We start from the raw sequence: 25,450 nt of genomic DNA on the forward strand, positions 1-25,450 counted from the left end.
GTTAAGCCCCTGTCCCACTTTCCCGAGTTACTCATGAATTCTCCCGAGTTTTACCCTTGATTCAAACTGGGAGAATTACGGTAATAGCCAGCTGGTACTCGGGGCTATTTTTTTTACTCGTGAACATTTTTCAACATCCCGAAAAAACCTCCCGACTTACCTGATGCCCCAAATTGGTGAGTAACTTGGGAAAGTGGGACAGGCCCTTTACTCCAGAACTTTGTTTCTGGACTGCTCTCTGTTCTATGTTAACTTTAGTTTTATTTAGCATGGAAACAAGCCCTTCGACCTATCAAATCTACGCCGACCAATGATCACCCCTACATTAGCACTACCCTATATACTGTACTAGGGACAATTTACACATTTCTGTTTACCTACAACCTACAATTTACCTACAAACCTGTACGTCTTTGGAGTTTAGGAGGAAATTTGAACACCCGGCGAACTGGAGCACCCGTGGTCACAGGGAGGACGTACAAACTCCGTACAGACAGCACCCATAGTCAGGATCGAACCTGGGTCGCTGGCGCTGTGAGGCAGCGACTCTACTGCTGGGCCACCGTGCCGCCCCTGTTCAGTGAATGATGTTCAATGAATTCCACAGATTCACCACCCTCTGTCCAAAGAAATTCCTCCTCATCGCCTTCCTAAAGGAACATCCATTAATTCTGAGGCTCTCTCTAGTCCGAGACAATAGATAATAGGTGCAGGATTATGCCATTCGGCCCTTCGAGCCAGCACCGCCATTCAATGTGATCATGTCTGATCATCCCCAATCAGTGCCTTCTCCCCATATCCCCTGACTCCGCTATTTTTAAGAGCCCTATCTAGCTCTCTCATGAAAGCATCCAGAGAATTGCCTCCACCGCACTCTGAGGCAGATAATTCCACACTCACAACTCTCTGTGAGAAAAAGTGTTTCCTCGTCTCCATTCTAAATGGCTTACTCCTTATTCTTAAACTGTGGCCCCTGGTTCTGGACTCCCCCAACATCGGGAACATGTTTCCTGCCTCTAGCGTGTCCAAACCCTTAATAAACTTATAGGTTTCAATGAGATACCCTCTCATCCTTCTAAACTCCAGAGTGTACAAGCCCAGCTGCTCCATTCTCTCAGCATATGACAGTCCCGCCATCCCGGGAATTAACCTTGTAAACCTACGCTGCCCTCCCTCAATAGCAAGAATGTCCTTCCTCAAATTAGGGAACCAAAACTGCACACAATACTCCAAGTGTGGTCTCACTAGGGACTCTCCCACTAGTGGAAACATTCTCTCCACATCCACTCTATCCAAGCCTTTCACTGTTAGTTTCAATGAGGTCTCTCCTCATCCTTCTAAACTCCAGTGAGTACAGGCCCACTGCCGTCTAATGCTTGAGCCGCTGCCTCACAGAGCCAGAAATCCAGGATCGATCCTGACCTCAGGTGCTGTCTATGTGGAGGTTGCATGTTCTTCCTGTGACTGTTCCCTCCGACATTCCAAAGCTGTGTGGGTTGTGAGGCTGTCATCTCGGATTGAATCAAGGGTGGGGGAGTTTGGCAAATGGGGAGTTTAAAAAAAAAAAAAAGCATGGGCAGTTTACATGGGCGATAATGGTCGTACTCGTTACTGTACTGTCTAGTTTAGTTTAGAATACAGTGGGAAACAGGCCCTTCAGCCCACCATGTCCACACCGACCAACGATCCCCGCACGCTAACACTATCCCACTCTAGGAACAATTTACAATTTAACCAAAGCCAATTAACCTACAAACCTGTAGGTCTTTGGAGTGTGGGAGGAAACTAGAGCACCTGAAGAAAACCCACGTGGGTCACGGGGAGAAGGTACAAACTCCGTACAGACAGCACCCGTAGTCAGGATCGAACCTGGGTCTCTGGCGCTGTGGGCAGCAATTCTACCGCTGCACCACCGTGCTGACTAGGCATGAGAATTACTAACAATAGCACTGTGATTGAGTTAGTGTTATCTTTCACTTCTAATCATATCTCATCAAGCTGTAGCTTTACCGCTGAGTCGCTCTCCACGGAAGCTGCCTGGCCTGCTGGGCGTTTACAGCTTTGATTATAGAACACTAGACCAAGTGCGGACATGTTGGGCCCGCTCCCCCGACGCAATATTCCATCAAACTGTGCATGCGCGGCTGCCACATTCAAAGTTGTACCGTTAACGGCAGAAATTAAGTCTAAGTTAATATAGTGAATAGAGGGCCTGTGGAGGCGTTTGTAAGTAAAAGGAAACTTACCCGTGGAGTCGTTGGGTCCCCGTTGTGAGGCCAGGCAAGTACACGTGGAAAAAAAATCATGGCGATTTAAAAAAACATGAAATTTGGGATTGCATTGTGACGTCATCATGACAGCTGATGGGTAGGGCGAGTGGAAAAGTGATATTTGTAAAGTTTAAAATGTGAATAACTTAAAATATACATCAATCTGAATGAAACGTTTCATTTACATCACGGGACAATGGTGAATAAGGTGTGCCAAAATATATATAAACACCACTATCATGTCTGCCTCCACCACCACCCCTGGCAGCACATTCCACACACACACACACGCAGACACACGCAGACACGCAGACACTCACGTGCACACTCGAGCACACAGACGCACATACACACCCACACGCGCACATACAGATACACGTGCATACACATACACACACACACACACACACACACACACACACACACACACACACACACAAAGGCTCTAACTATCTACCGTATCTATATCACTAATCCTGTAATTGTGAAACTTCGACTGTCTTCCCTCATCCTCCAGCGTTTCAGAGATAATCATCCATCCCTGTGGTGCAGATCCCTCATTGATCAGGTGGCTCTCTCCAAACTCCAGCCAAAATAATTCCTCCCCATCTCTTCGCCCTCTCTCCCTCCCCGACACACACTGACCACATTCCCAACAACAGTTAAAGGTGTTGCCCTGAAGCGCATCCACTCCTCCTCCACTGGCTTCCCTACGGACCGCTCCTGATGTGTTTAGTTCCCCGTTCATCCCCTTCCCACTGGTTCTCATCCCCTCCCTCTAATCCCAGCTTTGCCCTGTGATGCCCATTCCCTTGGCACCACCTTGCCTTCTCCATGCCTCCATGCCCCGTCTCCAGCATGGGTGCCCCATCCCCCCAGTACAGAGCAGCTACCCTCCCCCTACCCCCCCCCCCCACTATACACAGCTCCCCACTCCCCCCCCCCACAGTATACAGCTTCTCCTCCCTCACCCTGTCCCCTGCTGTGCCCCCCCCCCCCACCACTTCCCCTCAACCCCCCCCTCCCCCTGTACATAGCTCCCGTCCACGCCCCTCTGAGCCCCTCCCCCCCCCCTCCCCCCCTCTGTACAGAGCCTCTTTCTCCCTCTCCTCATCCCGGCTTCAGTTTAGTTTATTGTCCCGTGTACCGAGGTACAGTGAAAAGCTTTTGTTGCATGCTATCCAGTCAGCGGAAAGACAATACATGATTACAATCGATCCGTCCTCTGTGTACAGATACATGATAAAGGGAATAACGACCCAATCGATCCCATAACATCCCACTCCATTTCCCCACCCGCTGGGACTGGGACTGACTGGGACTGACTGTGACTGTGACTGTGACTGTGACTGCGACTGGGACTGCGACTGCGACTGGGACTGTGACTGTGACAGGGCCTGTGTCTGGTGCAGCCGCCCACGCCACTGAGAGCCGCGTTGGTGGGAAGTTTCTGCCGCTCTGTCATTGTGAACCCAGGGCTGTTCCAAGAAGAGTGATGACACAAATTATCCCTCCTGACGCCAGCAATAACTCACGCTTGCAGTACTCTCCCCCACCCCCGCACCCCTAGAAAGTGCTGAGCAAACTCTCCTTCAGGGACTCGCTGTAAACTGGAAAGTGGCTAAACATGTCGTTGAGCTGAGTGAATGTCACCCCTGGGAAATGCCAGGAATGAGTAGGTTAACCTGTGATTATTATTATGATTATTCTGGTCGCCAAATTGTAGGAAAGATGTCAACAAAATAGAGAGAGTACAGAGGAGATTTACTAGAATGTTGTCTGGGTTTCAGCAACTAAGTTACAGAGAAAGGTTGAACAAGATAGGTCTTTATTCTTTGGAGCGCAGAAGGTTAAGGGGGGACTTGATAGAGGTCTTTAAAATGATGAGAGGGATAGACAGAGTTGACGTGGATAAGCTTTTTCCATTGAGAGTAGGGAAGATGACATGATTTGAGAATTAAGGGACAAATGTTTAGGGGCAACATGAGGTGGAGCTTCTTTACTCAGAGAGTGGTAGCTGTGTGGAATGAGCTTCCAGTGGAAGTGGTGGAGGCAGGTTTGTTTTTATCATTTAAAAATAAATTGGATAGGTATATGGACGGGAAAGGAATGGAGGGTTATGGTCTGAGTGCAGGTAGATGGGACTAAGTGAGAGTAAGTGTTCGGCACGGACTAGAAGGGTCTAGATGGCCTGTTTCCGTGCTGTAATTGTTATATGGTTATATGATGAGTGTTTGTCAGCATTGGGCCTGTACTCTCTGGAGTTTAGGGGAATGAGGGTGGGACATCATTGAAACCTACAGAATGGTGAAAGGCTTGGATAGAGTGGATGTGGAGAAGATGTTGCCACTCGTGGGAGAATCTAGGACTAGAGGTCACAGCCACAGAATAAAAGGACGTTCTTTTTGGAAGGAGATGAGGTGAAATTGCTTTAGTCAGAGGGTGGTGAATCTGTGGAATTTGTTGCCACAGAAGGCTGTCGAGGCAGAGTCAATGGATATTTTTAAGGCAGAGACAGATAGATTCTTGATTAGTACAGGTGTCAGAGGTTATGGGGAGAGGCAGGAGAATGGGATTAGGAGGGAGAGATAAATCAGCCATGATTGAATGGTGGAGTAGACTTGATGGGCCGAATGGCCTAATTCTACTATTCCTTATGATCTTATGAAAGGATGCAGGGAAGATACACAAGGATGTTGCCTGGACTCGAGGATCTGAGCTACAGGAAGAGGTTGGGGAAGAGTAGATATTTATTGATACTGTGTCAGAAGGAAATGCAGACGCTGGTTTGAACTGAAGAAAGATACAAAATGCTGGAGTAACTCAGCAGGACAGGCAGCATCTATGGATAGGAATGGATGATGTGTCAGGTCGAGACTAGACAAAAATGCTGGAGAAACAGTGGGTGAGGCAGCATCTATGGATCGAAGGAGTAGGTGACGTTTCGGGTCGAGACCCTTCTTCAGACTGATGTGGGGATGGGGGGGCGGGAAGAAGAAAGGAAGAGGTGGAGACAGTGGGCTGTTGGAGAGCTGGGAAGGGGAGGGGAAAGAGGGAGAAAGCAAGGACTACCTGAAATTGGAGAAGTCAATGTTCATACCGCTGGGGTGTAAACTACCCAAGCAAAATATGAGGTGCTGCTGCTCCAATTTGTGGTGGGATTCTGGCCATGGAGGAGGCCCAGGACAGAAAGGTCAGATTCGGAATGGGAGGGGGAGTTGAGGTGCTGAGCCACCGGGAGATCAGGTTGGTTAATGTGAACTGTGCGGAGGTGTTAGGCGAAGCGACCCTTTTTCAGACTGATTATTGATTTATTGATACTGTTCCATTTTGCTGCACAAGAGGCATCAATTCAGATGAGTCTGAGAGTCATGGTCTCTGAAATGTTCAACTAACACATACATCGGCAAAAGGGCTGGAAAGGGCAGAGCAGCAGGTGGCATTGCTACCTCACATCGCCAGGCTCAGTTCTGATCACGTGTCTATGTGGAGTTTGCACGTTCTCCCTGTGACCGCGTGGGTTTTCCACAAGCACTCTGGTTTCGTCCCACATCCCAAAGACGTACAGGTTTGTAGGTTCATTGGCCCTCTGTACATTTCTCCAGTGTGCAGGGAGTGGATGGGAAAGTGGTGTTAGATAGAACCAGTGGGAACAGTGTCAGCGTGGGCTCGATGGGCCGAAGGGACTGTTTCCACGCCGTGTCTTTCAATCAATCAAATTTGCCATTAAAAGCTAAAACTGTTTTGTTTTCATTAGCCACATGGCTACCAATTGTTGGCTGTGAAATTAAATGTGTATCTTGTAGCAAGAAAGACTTTATATACAAGGACAATGAATGACGGTAGAGGGAGTGGGTATGTGGAGCACAAGTCTGCCCACAAACCAGGGCATCCTGGTACAGGGGACACGAGCTGTGAGACCACCCTCAGTGAGGGAGAGAGAGTGAAGTGCGAGGGTGGAGGGAGGTAGGGTTATGAGTGTGAGGGGGAGATGGGGATGAGGTGGGGATGAGGTGAGGGGGTGGGGATGAGGTGAGGGGGTGGTGGGGATGAGGTGAGGTGAGGTGGGGTTGAGGTGGGGATGAGGTGAGGGGGTGGGGATGAGGTGAGGGGAGGGGGTGGGGATGAGGGGAGGGGGTGGGGATGAGGTGAGGGGAGGTGCGGGTGAGGGGAGGTGGGGATGAGGATGAGGTGAGGGGGAGGTGGGGATGAGGTGGGGAACCGCAGTGGGTGGGGGAGGGGGGTGATGGCCCCACAGATGCCAGGGTCACCAGGAGCTCCGTGTGGGGTGCTGCTGCACCCGGTGAGGCCGTGGTTGGTGAGTCTGTCTCGCTGTCGCTGGGCAGTCAGAAACTGATGGGATCTTGTTTCTTTCAGGATGGATGATGCCTACAGCCTGGGGACACAGGACGTGAGTATGGCCGGTGTTGGAGAGCATCGCGCTTTTCCTCATGACTCTGACCATGATCTTTGACCCCACCCCTGGCCGTGACCCCGACCCCTGGCCGTGACCCCGACCCCTGGCCGTGACCCCGACCCCTGGCCGTGACCCCGACCCCTGGCCGTGACCCCGACCCCTGGCCGTGACCCCGACCCCTGGCCGTGACCCCGACCCCTGGCCGTGACCCCGACCCCTGGCCGTGACCCCGACCCCTGGCCGTGTCCCCGACCCCTGGCCGTGACCCCGACCCCTGGCCGTGACCCCGACCCCTGGCCGTGACCCCGACCCCTGGCCGTGACACCGACCCCTGGCCGTGACCCCGGCCGTGACCCCGACCCCAACCCCGGACGTGACCCCAACCCCCGACCGTGACCCCGACCCCCAACCATGACCCCAACCCTGGTCATGACCCTGATCGCCCGTGACCCCAACCCTGGTCGTGACCCCGGCCCCCAGCCGTGACCCTGATCGCCCGTGACCCCCGACCGTGACCCCAACCCCAGGCCGTGACCCCAGGCCATGACCCTCGACCCAGGCTGTGACTGTGACCCCTAACCCCACCTTGCCTATGCCGCCCGACCACAACTGAACGTGACCCCTAACCCTTAACCCTGGGCCTAGCTGTGACCCCTGACCCCTGTGTGCTTCACCCAGGCGGATGGTGACTTTGGGCAGCTGGATCTGAACATGTTGACCAATGCCGAGGCTGCCCTCATGTCAGGTAACGGCAATGAGCAGGGACGGGCGGGGTGGCCTGGGGTGGGGGGTCTGGTGAATGGTGAGGGTGGGCTGGGTGGGGGTGTGGGTGGGCAGGGTGGGGGTGGGGGTGTGGGCGGGCAGGGTGGGGGTGGGCAGGGTGGGGGGGGGTGGGTAGGAAGAGGGGGGGACTGAGCCCCGGGGAGATGTGGCGATGTCTTTGGGACGATACATTGACTAGCACTTGCCTCGCTCCCACAGCCGGAGGTCCGTTTATCGACATCTGTGAACAGCCGAAGCAGGTACGTCCCACTCAGAGCCTGGCACAGGGACAGCTGGGTCGGCAGCATTCACTCACTCACACCCTGCTGTACCCACGGGCTGTGTGGCCACATACACAGGGCACAGCTGAATATGGGCAGGGAGAGGGCAAGGTGGGGGTTGTGGAATTCGGCTCTGTGCCAGTTTAGTTTAGAGATGCAGCACAGAAACAGGCCCTTCAGCCCACCAAGTCTGCGCCGACCAGTGATCCCCGCACATTGTATGAGAGAAGGTCTTGCTCAAGTTGACTGGAGCAGGTTATTTGAGGGGAACGGAACAGCAGCCAAGTTGGAGGTTTTTAATACGATACGATACAATTTATTTGTCATTTGGACCCCTTGAGGTCCAAACGAAATGACGTTTCTGCAGCCATACATTACAAACAAATAGACCCAAGACACAACATTATTTACATAAACATCCATCACATTACTGTGATGGAAGGCCAAAAAAACTTATCTCTCCACTGCACTCTCCCCCCCCGATGTCAGAGTCAAAGCCCCCGGCGGGCGATGGCGAATTGTCCCGCGGCCATTAAAGCCACGCCGGGTGATGCAAGGTCGCACACATTCTTGATGTTAGAGCCCCCGGCGTGCGCTCGCAGAGTCCCGCGGCCATTCCAAGCCGCGCGGGGCGGTGATGTAGGCCCCGCTCCAGGAGCTCTTCAACCCCGCAACTCGGGCGGGAGAAGTCGCCGTTGTGGGAGCCCTGAAAAGCGGGCTCTCTCCGGGGACCCGCGGGCTCCTGGTGCTGCCGTCCGCCAGACCCGCAGTTGCAGCCTCCGAATCTCCGGAGGTCGGGCCGCAGCAGTGTCCGCCACAGCTCCACCCGCCCTGGACTCGGCCAGCTCCGCGACGGTGAGGTGAGTAGTCGGCACCAGAGCCCTCGGTCTTCCTGTTGGAGGCCGCTCCTCGTTGCAGCCCCAACGACAACGGAGACCCGACAAAGAAAAGGTTGGGTTTCCCGTGCAGGGAGAGATTTAAAAGTTACCCCCTCCCCCCCACACCACCCCCACCCCCCCACACACATACCCCAACAAAAAATAACAAAAACTACATAAAAACATAGACATAAAATAATAAAAACGCAGACGGACTGCAGAGGCCGCTGCTGACGAGAGTCGCGCCGCCCACCGTGTACTGAAGATAGCTCAGGATGTGTACGTCCCAGTTAGAGTGAAGGGCAAAGCAGCCAAATGTAAGGAGGCTTGACTGACGAGGGAAATTGAGACATTAGTCAAAAACAAGAAGGATGCATTGGACAGGTATAGGCAGCTGGGATCAAGTACATCCTTGGAGGAGGAGTTTCGGGAACTAAGGAGTAGACTAGAGAGAGAGAGAGTGGGACCTCTCAGGAATCAATGTGGTCACATCTGTGTGGAGCCACAGGAGATGAGCAAAGTCCTCAATTAATATTTCTCCTGTGTATTTACCGAGGAGAAAGACAGTAGGACAGAGGAACTTGGAGCAGTCACTGGAAGTGTCTTGAGAGCAGTCAGGGTTACCATTGAAGAAGTAGTGAAGGTACTGTTGTGTTTCAAGGTAGACAAATCTCCAGGGCCTGATCAAATATATCTGAGGACATTGTGGGCAATGAGAGAGGAAATTGTGGGAGCCCTGGTTGTAATTTACGAGTTGTCTTTAAATACAGGAGAGGTGCAGGAAGACTGGAGGGTGGCAAATGTTGTACCTCTTTTCAAGAAGGGCAACAGGGAAACTGATGGGAACTATTTTGTTGCTTCTCAGACTGGAGGCCTGTGACTAATGGTGTGACTCAGGGTTTGGTGCTGGGCCCGTTACTGTTTGTCATCTAACGTCTTCTGTGCCCCCACAGCGTGGCTTCCGTTTCCGCTACGGGTGTGAGGGTCCATCACACGGGGGGCTGCCCGGGGCGTCCAGCGAGAAAAACCGCAAAACCTACCCCAGTGTCAAGGTGGGTACGGGGGATGGAGGGGGTGGGTGGGGTCGAGGGGGGAAGGGGAGGACGAGGGGGGGAGAGGGAGAGGGAGGAATGATGGGGGGGGGGGGGAGAGGAATAGAGGAGAGGGAAGGGGGGAATGTCAGAGGGGGGCAGGAGAGGGGGAGGTGGAGGGACGGGAAGAGTGGAGGCATGGATGGGGGAGGGGAGGTGATGGGGAGAGGGGGAATTGACGGGAGAAGGGGCATGGACTGGGGGGGGAGGACAGGAGGAGAAGGGGGAATGAGTGCGGAAAGGGACGGGGGAATGATGGGGTGGAGAGGGAGGGGGGGGAGGTGGCACCGGGGAAGAGGAAGAGGGGGCACTGACGGTTAGAGGGGGGAATAATGGGCAGGGTGGTCTATGGGGACGGGCTGATGGGGGGAGGGAGAGCTGGGGCTGAGAGGGTCAGAGATAGATGGGGGACTGCTGGGGTGGGGGGAGGGGGAGCTGGTGCTGATGTTTGCCACCTCGTTCTGCAGATCTACAACTACACGGGCAATGCCAAAGTACTCGTGCAGCTGGTGACGGCCAAGGAGCCGCCGCGACTCCACGCCCACAGCCTGGTGGGGAAACAGTGCACGGACGAAGGGATCTGCATTGTGCATGTGGGGCCCAAGGACATGATGGCACAGTGAGTTTTCCATGCACACCGCTGCAGCGCTGCACCTCTGCATTACAGCCCCACTCCCCTGCTCCACCGCTGCACCACTCCCCTGTCACGCGACACCGCTCCCCTGCTGCACCACTGCCCTGTCCTGTCACGCTGCACTACTGCACCACTCCCCTGCTGCACCACTGCCCCGTCACGCTGCACTACTGCACTGCAGCACCGTTCCCCCACTGCCTTGCTGAGACCTCTCCTGCAGCCACCAGCCCAGCTCTGAGCTGCCCGGGTGCTACTGACAGTCACAGTCTTGTGCTTCTATCATTGCAAAGTCAGAGTAAACCCAGACTTTATCCAGTGAAATGTTTTCCATATGTTGTCATGGTTGTGGGAAAACTGGCTGCAATCTGCACGTACACCCCGACACACAACGTGGGAATCACCACGAAACCGTGGGGATAAGGGATAGACCAGAGAACACTACAGCACACAAACAGGCCATTCGGCCCACAATGTCTGTGCAACACCATGATGCCATGTCGTATCTGCCTCAGCCATTTCCTGGACAGACAGGTTTAGGATTGTTATTCTCAAATGTACCCATTGTCAGCAGGACAATGAGAAGCTGTGTTTTGCATGCTGTCACATACATAAATATCGTCTGTTCAAACTGGCGTACAATAGTAGTAGGCCCCCCTCGGTCATGATTGACCATGGGTGATGCATCCTAGTTGTTGGCTAGAGCAGTGTCGCTTGTGGCTGAAGAGACCAATGCCAGAGTGACAGTCTCTGTCGCACATTTGTGTGTGGTCTCTGGTTTGTTGAAGTTGCTGCGCTCCTTTCTGTGTGCCAGCTTGTCTGCCGCTGCGTTCAACAGTTTCTCTTCCCCGTTTTGAGATGTTGGTTCAGGGTACCTCTCCACCTCGTGCGGTCAGCTGCAAGGTTCCACATCGATGTCGCGCCTCTTCATATCTCTCTGGCAGACATCCTTGTAACGTAGCTGGGGGCGGCCGATGGTTCTCCTCCCAGATGTCAGCTCTCCATAGAGGATGTCTTTTGGAATAGGTCCATCCTCCATGCGGTGGACATGGACCAGCCACTGCAGTCTGCGCTGCCTGAGTAGAGTACATATTGGGAAGGCCAGCGCGAGACTGGATCTCGGCATTGGACACTCTGTCTTGCCAGGATACGGCAGATGCTTCTCAGGTGGAAGGTGTTGAGTCTTCTCTCCTGCCTGTCATATGTAGTCCATGTCTCACTGCCGTATAGCAGCGTGCTGATGACACAGGCGTTGTAGACTGCTATCTTTGTCTTCACCGTCAGCTTTGGGTTGGTCCACACTCGAGTTGGAGGCGAGCGAGACTTGTAACTGCCTTCCCGATCCTCTTATCAATCTCTGTGTCCAAGGAGAGGTAGTCGGTGATGGTGGAGCCGAGGTACGTGAACTGATGGATGACATCATGTTCGTAGTCGTCGATGGTGATGACAAGCAGCGCCTCTGTATCCGGCCCCAAGACGTTCATCTTCTTCAGGCTGATGGTCAGCCCGAAGTCCTTGCATGCCCGATAGAAGCGGTCCATCAATGACTGTAGTTGCTGCTGGGTGTGGGACACAACTGCAGCGTCATCGGCAAAAAACATGTCTCTGATGAGAGCTTCACGTACTTTTGTCTTTGCTCTGAGGCAGGTGAGGTTGAAGAGCCTGCCATCTGATCTAGTACGCAGGTAGATCCCCTCTGTTGCGGTGCCGAAGGCATGTTTCAGGAGCAGAGAGAAGCAAATCCCAAAGAGTGTGGGAGTGAGGTCGCAGCCTTGTTTGACGCCACTGCAGATTGCAGATATTGAAGGGCCCGGAGAAGCTGCCATTGAACTGCACTCTCCCCTTCGTGTTGATGTGGAAGAATTCTATCATGCTCTTTGGTGGGCAGCCAATCTTTGGCAGAGCCTTAAATAGGCCATCTCTGCTGATGAGGTCGAACGCCTTGGTGAGGTCAATGAAAGCAACATACAGGGGCATCCGCTGTTCTCTGCACTTCTCCTGGAGCTGGCGAATGGAGAAGACAATGTCTACTGTTGACCTTCCAGCTCGGAAACCACACTGTGACTCTGGGTAGACACGTTCTGCCAGCTTCTGCAGGCGGATCAAGGTGACCCGACCAAAGACCTTGCCGACGATGTTGAGGAGGGAGATGCCTCTGTAGTTGTTGCAGTCGCTTCTCTCACCCTTGTTCTGTAGAGGGTAATGATGGTGGCATCCCTCATGTCCTGCGGTACAGCTCATTGCCAGCACTAGCAGAGGACTTCATACAACGGAAGCAGTAAGGTTCTTGGTTCTTGGTTTCTTGGTCCTCCAAAATATTCCAAATGGAATTTAAACTGGAGGTGGTGGAGGGAGGACTTAAGCCAGAAAGGGGTTATTGGGAAGAAAGAGCTACTTTAAATTTAGTTGCATCTGGTTGGGTAACTATAGTAGGGTTGAGATTAAGGTGGTCTTGCAATGCTTGATCAGGTCAGGGGGAATCCCGTCGCTGCCTGGGGCCCTGCCTGAGGCCAGGCTGTCAATGGCCTTGCTGAGCTCATCTCCCGTCGGTTGTGCATCTAACTCATCCATGGTCGGCAGACACCCGATGGCATCAAGGGCTGAGGGGGACACAGTGTTTTCTCTCGAGTAGAGGTCGGAGTAGTGTTCCACCCATCTCACCATCTGCCGGCATTCATCTGTGATTACTTCCCCAGTGGAGGATTTGAGGGGGGCTGTGTTGCTCTGGACTGGTCCTAATGCCATCGTACATTCCCCTGATGTTGCCTGTTATGGCGGCCGTCTAGATGTTCTCACTAAGCTGTGTGCAGTAGTCATTGGAGCAACGCCGAACCGTGCTCCTGGCAGCCCTGAGGATCTGCAGGTTCTTCTTGTTAGCTGACCGCTTGTACTCGGCTAGGGCAACGCGCTTGGCTTCGATGATGGATGTCATCTCGGTCGACTTGTCCTCAAACCAGTCGTGTGTCTTCGAGGTCTTCTTCCCAAAGCTAGCCGAGGCTGTGCGGTGCATGGGATCCAGCAGAATTTTCCACTTCTCTGTTGCAGAGTCTCCAGGACATGAGGTGCCATGTTCTCTCTCAAAAGCCTCTGCCTGGTACCACCGTGTTCAGCAGCTGTTCCTTACTGCGAAGCCTACTCGGTGCTCTCTTTTGGCTCTCAACAATAAAGCATTCTTTATTGCTGTGCGGCATTGTGGCGCAGTCGCTGCCTCACAGCACCACCAATCCTGGTTCCATATTGACTATGGGTGCTGTCTGCACGCAGTTCATACATTCTCCCTGTGACCTGCGTGGGTTTTCTCTGGGAGCTCGGGTTTTGTCCCACACTCCAAAGACGTACAGGTTTGTAGGTTAATTGGCTTTGGTAAAGATTGTAAATTGCCCCTAGTGTTAGTGTACGGGGTGATCACTGGTCGATATGGACTCGCTGGGCTGAAGGGCCTGTTTCCATGCTGTATCTCTAAAATAAACAAAACTCCTGAGTGTGTGCATGCGTGTGCGTGCATGTGTGTATGCATGCATGTATGCATGCATGTGCATGCATGTGTGGGTGCATGCAGGTGCGTGCATGTGTGTGTGGGAGGGTTGGTCAGGTCTCCCCCTGCCGTGTGTGTGTGTCGGGGTAGTTAGCCTCTCCGGGTGAGTGTGTGCGCGCGTGTGTGCGCAATTGTGTGTGTGCGCGCGCGCATGTGTGCGTGTGCGCGCCTGTGTGTGTGTGTGCGCGCGCGCATGTGTGCGTGTGCGCGCCTGTGTGTGTGTGTGTGCGACTGTGTGTCCGTGTGCGTGCGTGTGTGTGCGTGTCCGTGTGCGTGTGCGTGCGTGTCTACGTGTGGGGATAGTTAGTTGGGCAGTGGTACCAGGGACTATAGCAGTGTGTTCTCTGTCACCAGGTTTACTAACCTGGGCATTCTCCACGTCACAAAGAAGAATGTTCCGGAGGTTCTACAGGACCGGATATTTAACGAGCTGTACCAGAAGAATCCTCTGAGCTCTCAGGACTTTCTCAGCAAGTCCCTGCTGTCAGGTGAGTTCACCGGGATGTTCCAGCATGGAAACAGGCCCTTCGGCCCACCCTGTCCACTGCCAAGCCCAGTGCCCAGTGGCCAGAGCCGCACTGACCGGACTTGTGTCCATGCTTCCTGCCTGTGGGTTTGCTGTTCATGGTGAGTGTATCTGCAGTGAGACAGGAGTGCGTCAGCACAGTGGTCCTGGGCGGCTCGATGCCGCAGCGGTAGACTTGCTGCCGCACAGCGCCAGAGACCCAGGTTCGATCCTAACTATGGGTTCTGTCTCTTCAGAGTTTGCGCGTGAAGATGGAGATGTAATGATGTAATAGCTACAAGTGCAGGTTTTAGTGACGAGCCTGATGTTAGTCGGCGGGCGAGGTGTGGATTGGGCAGTGAGGGTGGGTGTGTGTGTGTGGGTGTGTGTGGGTGTGTGTGTGTGGGTGTGTGTGGGTGTGTGGGTGTGGATGGGACAGTGTGTGTGTGTACGTGTGCGTACGTGTGTGTGTCTGTGTGCGTACGTGTGTGTGTCTGTACGTGTACATACGTGTATGTACCGGGCAGTGAGGGAGTGTGTGGGTGTGTGGACCGGGCGGTGAGGGTGGGTGGGTGTGGATGGGGCAGTGAAGGTGTGTGTGTGCGTGTGTGTGTGTGGACCGGGCAGTGAGGGTGGGTTTGCATCTGTCGATGGTCACTGATTCTCCTCTTCACCCACAGGGCAGGAACTGCAGAGCCTGAAGCAGGAGTCTGAGCAGTTGGCCAAGGAGATGGACCTGAGTGTGGTCAGGCTCCGCTTCACAGCCTTCCTCCCCGACAGCCAGGGCATGTACACCCTGCCCCTCCCACCTGTCATCTCCGACCCCATCTTCGACAGCAGTAAGTCACCAGTGCGGCACGGTGGCACAGTGGTAGAGTTACTGCCTCACTGCGCCAGGGACCCAGGTTCAATCGTGACTATGGGTGCTGTCTGTACGGAGTTTGTACGTTCTCCCCGTGACCACGTGGGTTTTCTCCGGGTGCTCCGGTTTCCTCCCACACTCCAAAGATGTGCAGGTTTGTAGGTTAATTGGCTTTTGTAAAAGATTGTAAACTGTCCCCAGTGTGTCAGACAGTGTTAATGTACGGGGATCGCTGGTCAGCACGGACTCAGTGGGCTAAAGGGCCTGCTTCCGCTCTGTATCTCTAAACGAAACTAAACCAGTGGAAACAGCACATCCATTTGCACATTGTTCTTCCTACATCTGAGAAGTAGCCAGACAGGTCAACAGACCAAGTGATGGCTGGTGGAACTACTCGCTGTCTGTATAACGTTATCACCTACCCCACAGTCAACAATGGACCATTGTGAGCTCCACCTAACCTCCATCATATAACCATATAACCATATAACAATTACAGCACGGAAACAGGCCATCTCGACCCTTCTAGTCCGTGCGGAACACGTATTCTCCCCTAGTCCCATACACCTGCGCTCAGACCATAACCCTCCATTCCTTTCCCGTCCATATAACTATCCAATTTATTTTTAAATGATAAAAACGAACATGCCTCCACCACCTTCACTGGAATTTCATTCCACACAGCCACCACTCTCTGAGTAAAGAAGTTCCCCCTCGTTACCCCTAAACTTTTGTCCCTTAATTCCCAAATCATGTCCTCTTGTTTGAATCTTCCCTACTCTCAATGGAAAAAGCTTATCCACGTCAACTCTGTCTATCCCTCTCATCATTTTTAAGACCTCTATCAAGTCCCCCCTTCACCTTCTGCACTCCAAAGAATAGACCTATCTTGTTCTACCTTTCTCTGTAACTTAGGTGCTGAAATCCAGGCAACATTCTAGTAAATCTCCTCTGTACTCTCTCTATTTTGTTGACATCCTTCCTATAATCAGGTGACCTAAATTGTACACCATACTCCAGAATTGGCCTCACCAATGCCTTGTACAATTTTAACATTACATCCCAACTTCTATACTCAATGCTCTGATTTATAAAGGCCAGCACACCAAAAGCTTTCTTTACCACCCTATCTACATGAGATTCCACTTTGAGCGAACTGTGCAGTTATTCCCAGATCCCTCTGTTCACCTGCATTCTTCAATTCCCTACCATTTACCATGTACGTCCTATTTTGATTTGTCCTGCCAGGATGTAGCACCTCACACTTATCAGCATTAAACTCCATCTGCCATCTTTCAGCCCACTCTTCCAACTGGCATAAATCTCTCTGTAGGCTTTGAAAATCTACTTCATTATCCACAACCCCACCTATCTTAGTATCATCTGCATACTTACTAATCCAATTTACCACACCATCATCCAGATCATTGATGGGCTATCATCGTTGCTTCTTGCATATCTTTCATTCATTTGTTCCATTTACCTTGCATACCTCTCGTTTCCATTTCCCCCGACTCTCAGACTGAAGAAGGGTCTCGACCCGAAACGTCACCTCTTCCTTTTCTCCAGAGATGCTGCCTGTCCCGCTGAGTTACTCCAGCTTTTTGTGACTATCTTCGGAAATAGAATAGTGGCTACTTGGTGGTCAGGGTGGAGCTGGAAATTCCCTGCGTTGTAAGACACTGTCTGCATTGAAATGGAATACTGTGGCAGTCAAATTGCATGGCACCAAGTATAGGTTCTCCCTGTGGCCACGTGGGTTTCTCCGGGTGCTCCGGTTTCCCCCCACTGTGTGGAAACAGGCCTTTTGGCCCAACTTGCCCACACCGACCAACATATCCTATCTACACTAGTCCCACCTGCCCGCATTTAGCCCATATCCCTCTAACCCTATCCTATCAATGTACCAGTCCAAATGTTTCTTAAACATTGCGATAATACCTGCCTCAACTACCACCTCCGGCAGATTGTTCCATCCACCCACCACTGTCTGGGTGAAAACGTCACCCCTTGGGTTACTATTACATTTCTCCCCCATCACCTTAAACCTACAGTATGACCTAATTTCCTCTAAAACATGCAGGTAGGTTAATTGGCTTCTGTAAATTGTCTGTATTGCGTAGGGAATGGATGAGATAGTGGAGTGGGGATTAGTATGAATGGGTGATCGATGGTCGGCTTGGACATGTTGGGCCAAAGGACCTGTTTCCACGCTGTAACTCTAAGCTAAACTAAACTAAGATGTCTCACAAAATGCTGGAGTAACTCAGCGGGACAGGCAGCATCTCTGGAGACAAGGAATGGGTGACGTCAGGTCGAAACCCTTCATCAGACTGAAGATGGGTCTCGACCCGAAACATCACCCATTCCTTCTCTCTGGAAATGCTGCTTGTCCCACTGAGTTACTCCAGCATTTTGCATCTATCTTCGATTTAAACAGGCATCTGCAATTCTTTCCTAAACTAGGATGTGCATTTGTTTATCCTCTTTGAAATCTTTTATAATCCTGACGTTCTCTCCTGTACAAACTTTACTTGTGAGGCAAATATCCAGAACTTTGCAGTCCTGAAATGCACAGACAGGCCCACGATACACAGGCATCCCTCATAGAGTCAACCAGCATGCTAACAGGCCTTTCAACCCAACTCATACAACTCACCCATGCTGACCAACATGCCTCGTCTGCACTAGTCCCAACTGCCTGCTGCATTTGGCCCATATCCCTCTAAACCTGTCCTATCCACGCACTTGTCCAAATGTCTTTTACATGTTGCTATAGTACTTGCCACAACTACCTCCTCTGGCAGCTCGTTCCATACACCCACCACCCATTCGGCCCATCGAGTCTACTCCTTCATTCAATCATAAAATTATTAAGGGATTAGACAAGCTACATTCCCCTCTATAATGTTTCGGACAAAGACCCATCATTTATTTATTTGCCTCTGTACTCCTCAATTTCAGATTTGTAAAACATAAAAAATCACATGAGGTTAAAGTGCACATTGTTAGATTTTAATAAAGGCAATTTTTATACATTTTGGTTTCACCATGTAGAAATTACAGCTGCGTTTATACATAGTCCCTCCATTTCAGGGCACCATAATGTTTGGGACACATGGCTTCACAGGTGTTTGTGATTGGTCAGGTGTGTTTAATTTTCTCCTGAATGCAGGTATAATAGAGCTATCAGCACCTAGTCTTTCCTCCAGTCTTTCCATCACTTTTGGAAACATTTATTGTTGTTTATCAACATGAGGACCAAAGTTGTACCAATGAAAGTTAAAAAAAAAAACATTATGAGACTGAGAAACAAGAATAAAACTGTTAGAGACATCAGCCAAACCTTAGGCTTACCAAAATCAACTGTTAGGAGCATCACTAAGAAGAAAGAGAGCACTGGTGAGCTTACTAATCGCAAAAGGACTGGCAGGCCAAGGAAGACCTCCACAGCTGATGACAGAAGAATTCTCTCGAAAATAAAGAAAAATCCCCAAACATCTGTCCGACAGATCAGAAACATTCTTCAGGAGTCAGGTGTGGATTTGTCAATGACCACTGTACGCAGAAGACTTCATGAACAGAAATACAGAGGCTACACTGCAAGATGCAAACCACTGGTTAGCCGCAAAAATAGGATGGCCGGGTTACAGTTTGCCAAGAAGTACTTAAAAGAGCAACCACAGTTCTGCAAAATGGTCTTGTGGACAGATGAGACGAAGATTAACTTATATCAGAGTGATGGCAAGAGCAAAGTATGGGGGAGAGAAGGAACTGCCCGAGATCCAAAGCATACCGCCTCATCTGTGAAACCGTTATGGCCTGGGCATGTATGGCTGCTGAAGGTACTGGCTCACTTATCTTCATTGATGATAAAACTGCCGATGGTCGTAGCATAATGAATTCTGAAATGTAGACTGTAGAGTGGTAGCTGTGTGGAATGAGCTTCCAGTGAAGGTGGTGGAGGCAGGTTCGTTTTTATCATTTAAAAATAAATTGGATAGTTATATGGATGGGAAAGGAATGGAGGGTTATGGTCTGAGCGCAGGTATATGGGACTAGGGGAGATTATGTGTTCGGCACGGACTAGAAGGGTCGAGATGGCCTGTTTCCGTGCTGTAATTGTTATATGGTTATATGGTTATATTATATGGTTAGACACATCCTGTCTGCTCAAGTTCAAACAAATGCCTCAAAACCCATTGGGTGGCGGTTCATTCTACAGCAAGACAATGATCTCGAACATACTGCTAAAGTGGCAAAGGAGTTTTTCAAAGCAAAAAAATGGTCAATTCTTGAGTGGCCAAGTCAATCACCCGATCTGAACCCAACTGAGCATTCCTTCTATATGCTGAAGAGAAAACTGAAGGAGACTATCCCCCAAAACAAGCATAAGCTAAAGATGGCTGCAATACAGGCCTGGCAGAGCATCACCAGAGAAGACACCCAGCAACTGGTGATGTCCATGAATCACAGACTTCAAGCAGTCATTGCATGCAAAGGATATGCAACAAAATACTAAACATGACTACTTTCATTTACATGACATTGCTGTGTCCCAAACATTATGGTGCCCGGGAATGGGGGGACTGTGTATAAACACAGCTGTAATTTCTACATGGTGAAACCAAAAGGTATAAAAATAGCCTTTATTTAAATCTGACAATGTGCACTTTTTTTTCTTTTTATTTATTTATTTATTTATTAGAAGTAGACATATTATACAATGTAGTTACATATTATAGTAGAAAAAAAAAACTTTTCATATACATCAGTCATACATTATTAAAATTTTCCATTATCAATTACTTCTGCTTCTAGTATTTTTATTTTTTATAGAAAGCGAGAAAAAGAGAGGGTAGAAAGTTACAAATAAAAAAGAAAGCAAAAAAAAACACAACAGAAAAACAAGGGAGGTGGAATGGGTTACCTGTGATACATCAATGGAGATAGGTTCGTAGGTTATAAAGTATAGAGTATAGTTTTTCATCTGTTCCTGAGTTCAAGTTTCAGCTGGGTCCTCGTGCTGTGCCAGTCTATCCCTTCAGATAGTTAATGAATGGAGCCCAAATTTTATGAAAAAGATCTTGTTTGTCCATTAAGACAAGTCTAATTCTTTCTAAGTATAGGGTCTCCGACATTTCCGTAATCCACATTTTGATTGTGGGGGTTGTAGGGCCTTTCCAAAATTTTAATATTAATTTTTTTCCGGTTATTATACTGTAATTGAGGAAGTTTCTTTGGTTTGTTGTGAGTGTTAAGCTTTGTTCTGATATTCCAAGTATTATTAATTTTGTGTCTGGGTCCAGTTTTGTATTAATAACTTTTGAAGTTATTTCAAAAATATCTGTCCAGAAATATTTAAGTTTTATACAGTTTGCAAAAGTATGTGTTAAATTAGCCTCTAAATGTAGACATTTATCACAAATAGGAGAGATTTGTGGGAAGATTCTATTTAGTTTTATTTTAGAGAAGTGTAGTCTATGTAAGACCTTGAATTGTATTAAAATATGTCTGGCATTTAATGAACATTGATGTATTTGTTGTAAACTTTCGTCCCACATATCTTTCGTGATAGGATGACCTATTTCAATTTCCCATTTGTATCTATGTAGTTCGGTCGGTGGTACCTCGTTATTTAGTAGGGTGTTATAAATATAAGCTATTAGTTGTTCAGTATTAGGATGCTTGTTCAGACACTCATCAAGAATTTCTGATTCCCTATTCCTGTAAACTTGTGTATTAGATTTAACATAATCTCTAATTTGTAGATATCTGAAAAAATTATTTGAGTGCAATCCATAATTCAGTTGTAACTCTTGAAATGAAAGAAAAGTACCTTTCCCATAAAGATGTCCTATATTTTTGATTCCATGATTTTTCCATTGTGTGAAACCTTTGTCCATAAAGGATGATTTGAACAAAGGATTATTTACAATGGGAAGGCAGAGTGGTATATTATTCAATTTTAAATCTTTTTTTATTTGTTTCCAAATTCGTATTCCACTATGTATTATGGGGTTTTCTTTATAGGTTTTTTTGTGCTGTTTTGTGGGGGCAAATATGATCGGTCCAATTTCAAAAGGTATACAGTCTTCCTTTTCCATCATTAGCCAATCTGGTTGTTGGTCCATTTCTTCCAGCCAAAAATTCATGTTTTTAATATGGACTGCCCAAAAATAAAATAAGAAATTTGGCAAAGCCAGACCTCCATTTATCTTTGATTTACATAAATGTTTTTTACTTATTCTATGATTCTTATAATCCCAGACAAAACTTGTAACAATGGAGTCGACTTTTTTGAAAAAAGTTTTTGGGATATATATCGGAATTAATTGAAGTAGGTACAGTAGTTGCGGTAAAAAAATCATTTTTATAGCATTAATTCTCCCAAGCATTGAAATGGGGAGTGTTTTCCAGTATTGAATATTCTTATGTAGTTTATTCAGTAAGGTGGGAAATTTAGTTTAAATAAAGAGGTATATGTCTTAGTTACCCAGATTCCTAAGTATTTAAATTTATCTTTAACTATTTTAAAAGGGGATTGTTGTATTGTATGTAAATTGAATTTTGTTATTGGCATGATTTCGCTTTTATTCCAATTGATTCTATATCCCGAAAACTGACCAAATTGAGTTATTAGATTTAATAGGTTTGGAATACTAGTTTCTAATTTTGTAATATATATTAATATATCATCTGCATATAAGGAGATTTTATTCCTTGTATCTCTAGTATTGTATCCAAATATTCCTAGATGGTTTCTAACGCTTTCTGCTAGGGGTTCGATTGCAAGAGCAAATAATAGTGGTGATAGTGAGCATCCTTGTCTACAGCCTCTAGAGAGATTAAATTTAGTTGATAACATTTTGTTTGTTAATATTCTAGCTGTTGGGTTAGAATATAACAATTTAACCCATGTACAGTACTTCTCTCCTAGTTGGAATTTTTCCATCACCGAAAATAAATATGGCCATTCTACCTGGTCAAATGCTTTTTCAGCATCTAACGAGATAATTGCTAGCTCTGCGTTGGGGATTCTATTGGAGTATATAATATTAAATAATCTTCTCAGATTAAAAAATGAATACCGTTTGGGGATAAACCCTGTTTGGTCAGGATGTATTAATTTACTGATCACTAAGCTCAATCTATTAGATAGAATCTTAGTTAATATTTTCTGATCAGTATTTAAGAGGGCTATAGCTCTGTATGAACCTGGGTCTTCAAGATCCTTGTCCGTTTTTGGTATAAGTATGATTGTTGATTCATTTAGAGTTTCTGGGAGTTTCTGTTGAGTATAAGCATATTTGTACATTGTCTGTAGGCGTGGGGAAAGCAAGTCATAAAAATTTTTATAAAATTCCGAATTTAGACCATCGGGTCCTGCCGACTTTCCGTTTTTTAAGGACTTTATTGATTCTTCAATGTCTTTTATCGTAATTTCAGCCCCTAGCAATTCTCTCTCTTTCTGATCTAGACCCGCAAACTTACAATTCTGTAAAAATGTTTCCATTCCCGTTGATTGTTCTGTTATTTTAGATGAATACAATTTTTGATAGTATTGTAGAAATCTATCATTAATATCTTTAGGCAATGTTAATGTTTCTCCCTTATCTGTTCTAATTTTGTATATTGTTTTTTCCCCGTCCAATTTGCGAAGTTGACGCGCTAATAGTTTTTGTGGTTTGTCACCAAATTCAAAATTTAATTGTTTTGTATGTTGATAAAGTTTTATAACTTGGTCTGAATAAATCTTGTTTAATTTATATTTCAATACTGCAATTTTATTGTGTTTTATCGTGGATGGTGCTGCTGCATTTTCTGTGTCTAATTGCTTTATTTCCATTTCCAGTTTCTTTTGTTTGGCCCTATTCTCTTTATTAAAAAATGATTGGGAAGAAATTAATGCTCCTCGTACAAATGCTTTAAATGTTTCCCAAAGAAGCGAGGCAGAGATTTCAGGGCTATCGTTAGCCTCAAAAAACATTTTAATCTGTTTTACTAGATATTCATTACATGACTTATCTTTTAAGATTTGGGGATTAAATCTCCATTGTGACTGTGTCTCTGCCATTCCGTTTACTTTAATCATAAATGTTAATGGGGCATGGTCTGAGATTATGATGTTGTGATATTGTGAGTTATAGGTGAATGGGATAAGTTTTGAATCTACCAAAAAATAATCTATCCTTGAGTAAGTTTTATGTACTGGTGAGTAAAATGAATATTCTCGGCCCGATGGATTTTCAATTCTCCAAACGTCCTTAATATTAGTGGTATTAATGTATGAATTTAAAAATTCACTTGATCGAGATTTTAGTTTTCTTTGAGTTGATGATCTGTCCAAACAAGCATCCAATGTACAATTTAAATCTCCACCAATTATTACGTTTTGTTGTGTGCCTTCCGGGATATTGTTAAGAATTCTCTTAAAAAACAGAGGGCTATCAAAATTTGGTCCATACACATTGAGGAGAGTCACCTTTTTTAAGTATAACTCCCCTATTATTATAATATATCTGCCTTCAATGTCTTCTATCGTTGATATATGTTTAAAGGGTATACCTTTACGAATTAATATTGCAACACCTCTTGATTTATGTGAGAATGAAGAATGGTACGCTTTAGCAATCCATTTTGCTTTCAGTCTATGTTGTGCTTCCTTTTTAAGATGTGTCTCCTGGAGAAATATTATATCTGTTTTCAATGATTTTAAATGTGCTAACACTTTGCCTCTCTTGATGGGTTCGTTAATTCCCTTAACATTCCAACTACAGAATTTAATTCCCTCACCCCCAATTTTTATATTCATGTCTTGCATCTTGTGATTAAGTGGTAGAGCAGATGATTCAGCACACTCAACCCTACCTTATACTTGAACTTCAGGTAGATGAATTTTAGGTCACGTCTGTTTTCCATCCGAACGTATCTCCTTAAATAAAATATGCAATTCCATTCCAAATACAAAATATAATGTGATATAAGATAAAAAAAGGTGATAGCTAATAGGGTTAGTAAAGTGTGGAAAGTAAAAAAGAAAAGCAACTACAACTACAATTAGTGCAGTTAGTGATAGCCACCCTAATGTGGCTAAGCATCTATGGACTTCCGTAGCTTTTGGTTTATAAAAATACTAGCTCCGTGCTTTCCTTGAAAGGAAAGTTTCCAATTCGATGCATACAATTTGTGGGGGGGAAAGAAATATTGATTATATTCCATTAATGGTATAATTAGTAGTCTCAAATTGAGATATTAGTTTTGTATAATCTAAACATCTATCAAAGAGTAATCAAAAACGAAAACATCAGGGCAAGGGCCATCAGACATTTCTCATTATAAAATACCTGAATCATACTTTACTTATATTTCATACTTTTAATTAATTCTTAAATAATCTAAATAATCTTGTTATCATTAGTTAGTGTTAGTTAATATTCTTGATTATTAATAGTTGTTAGAGGTTAGAGGTTAGTACTAGGATGTTAGTTTTATATATATCCGTTGTAGGAAATATACCCAATTCTTATTGCGAAAATTAGGCAACTCTTAAATATAATAGTTTAAAGTTTAGAGTTCCGTATCTTCTCTGCGAGATAGCAGTGTCCGAGTAGGTGTTAAGAGTTGAATATTTTTCAATGTTTGATCTTGTCTTCGACTTTCTTGGCAAATTCAAATGCTTCCGTGTGCTTGATGAAGAAGTATTCCTTCTTCTCGTAACTGACTCTCAGTGTTGCGGGGTATAACAGTCCATATCTCAGATTCTTTATGTTCTTCAGTACTCTTCTTGTTTCTGTGAACAGCGCTCTTTTCTTAGCAACTTCCACGGGGTAATCTCTGAATACGCTAATCTTGTCTCCTTCATATACAAGATTTCTGCTTTTACCAATTTTCCTCATCATGTCATCCAATACATGGTCATATTGGACCTTTACTATCATTATTCTTGGTCGGTCGCCCACCTTTGGGCGACCCACTCTGTGCGCTCGGGCAAGTAATGGCGCCTGATCCAGGTTCAAAATTGTTTTCAGTACTTCTGCAGCAAATTCACGGGGGTCACGAGTCCCCTCTCTGCCTTCCTGGATGCCCACGATTCTTAAATTCTGGCGCCTCTGTCGTCCCTCCAAGTCTGTACATTTTTCAGTTATTTGATACAATAACTTTGATAGGCGTTGGTTCTCAGTGATGAGTTGTTTTGTAGTTGCGGTGCTTGTCTCG

General features: G+C 47.3%; 1 protein-coding gene across 1 annotated transcript in view; it reads left to right on the forward strand.

The window, feature by feature from the left end:
* The window catches only part of nfkb2 (nuclear factor kappa B subunit 2), a 110,783-nt gene that overhangs the window by 20,005 nt on the left and 65,328 nt on the right, over window positions 1-25,450 (forward strand). Inside the window, exons 2-8 of the mRNA XM_033012415.1 lie at window positions 6,648-6,681; window positions 7,366-7,432; window positions 7,669-7,709; window positions 9,562-9,660; window positions 10,167-10,318; window positions 14,220-14,353; window positions 15,051-15,209. Of these exons, the coding sequence (XP_032868306.1) occupies window positions 6,649-6,681; window positions 7,366-7,432; window positions 7,669-7,709; window positions 9,562-9,660; window positions 10,167-10,318; window positions 14,220-14,353; window positions 15,051-15,209 (685 nt within the window). The 5' untranslated portion in view covers window position 6,648. The remainder of the gene's footprint in view (window positions 1-6,647; window positions 6,682-7,365; window positions 7,433-7,668; window positions 7,710-9,561; window positions 9,661-10,166; window positions 10,319-14,219; window positions 14,354-15,050; window positions 15,210-25,450) is intronic.

The sequence above is a fragment of the Amblyraja radiata genome, chromosome 37 (assembly GCF_010909765.2).
Source record: "Amblyraja radiata isolate CabotCenter1 chromosome 37, sAmbRad1.1.pri, whole genome shotgun sequence".
Lineage (NCBI taxonomy): Eukaryota > Metazoa > Chordata > Chondrichthyes > Rajiformes > Rajidae > Amblyraja > Amblyraja radiata.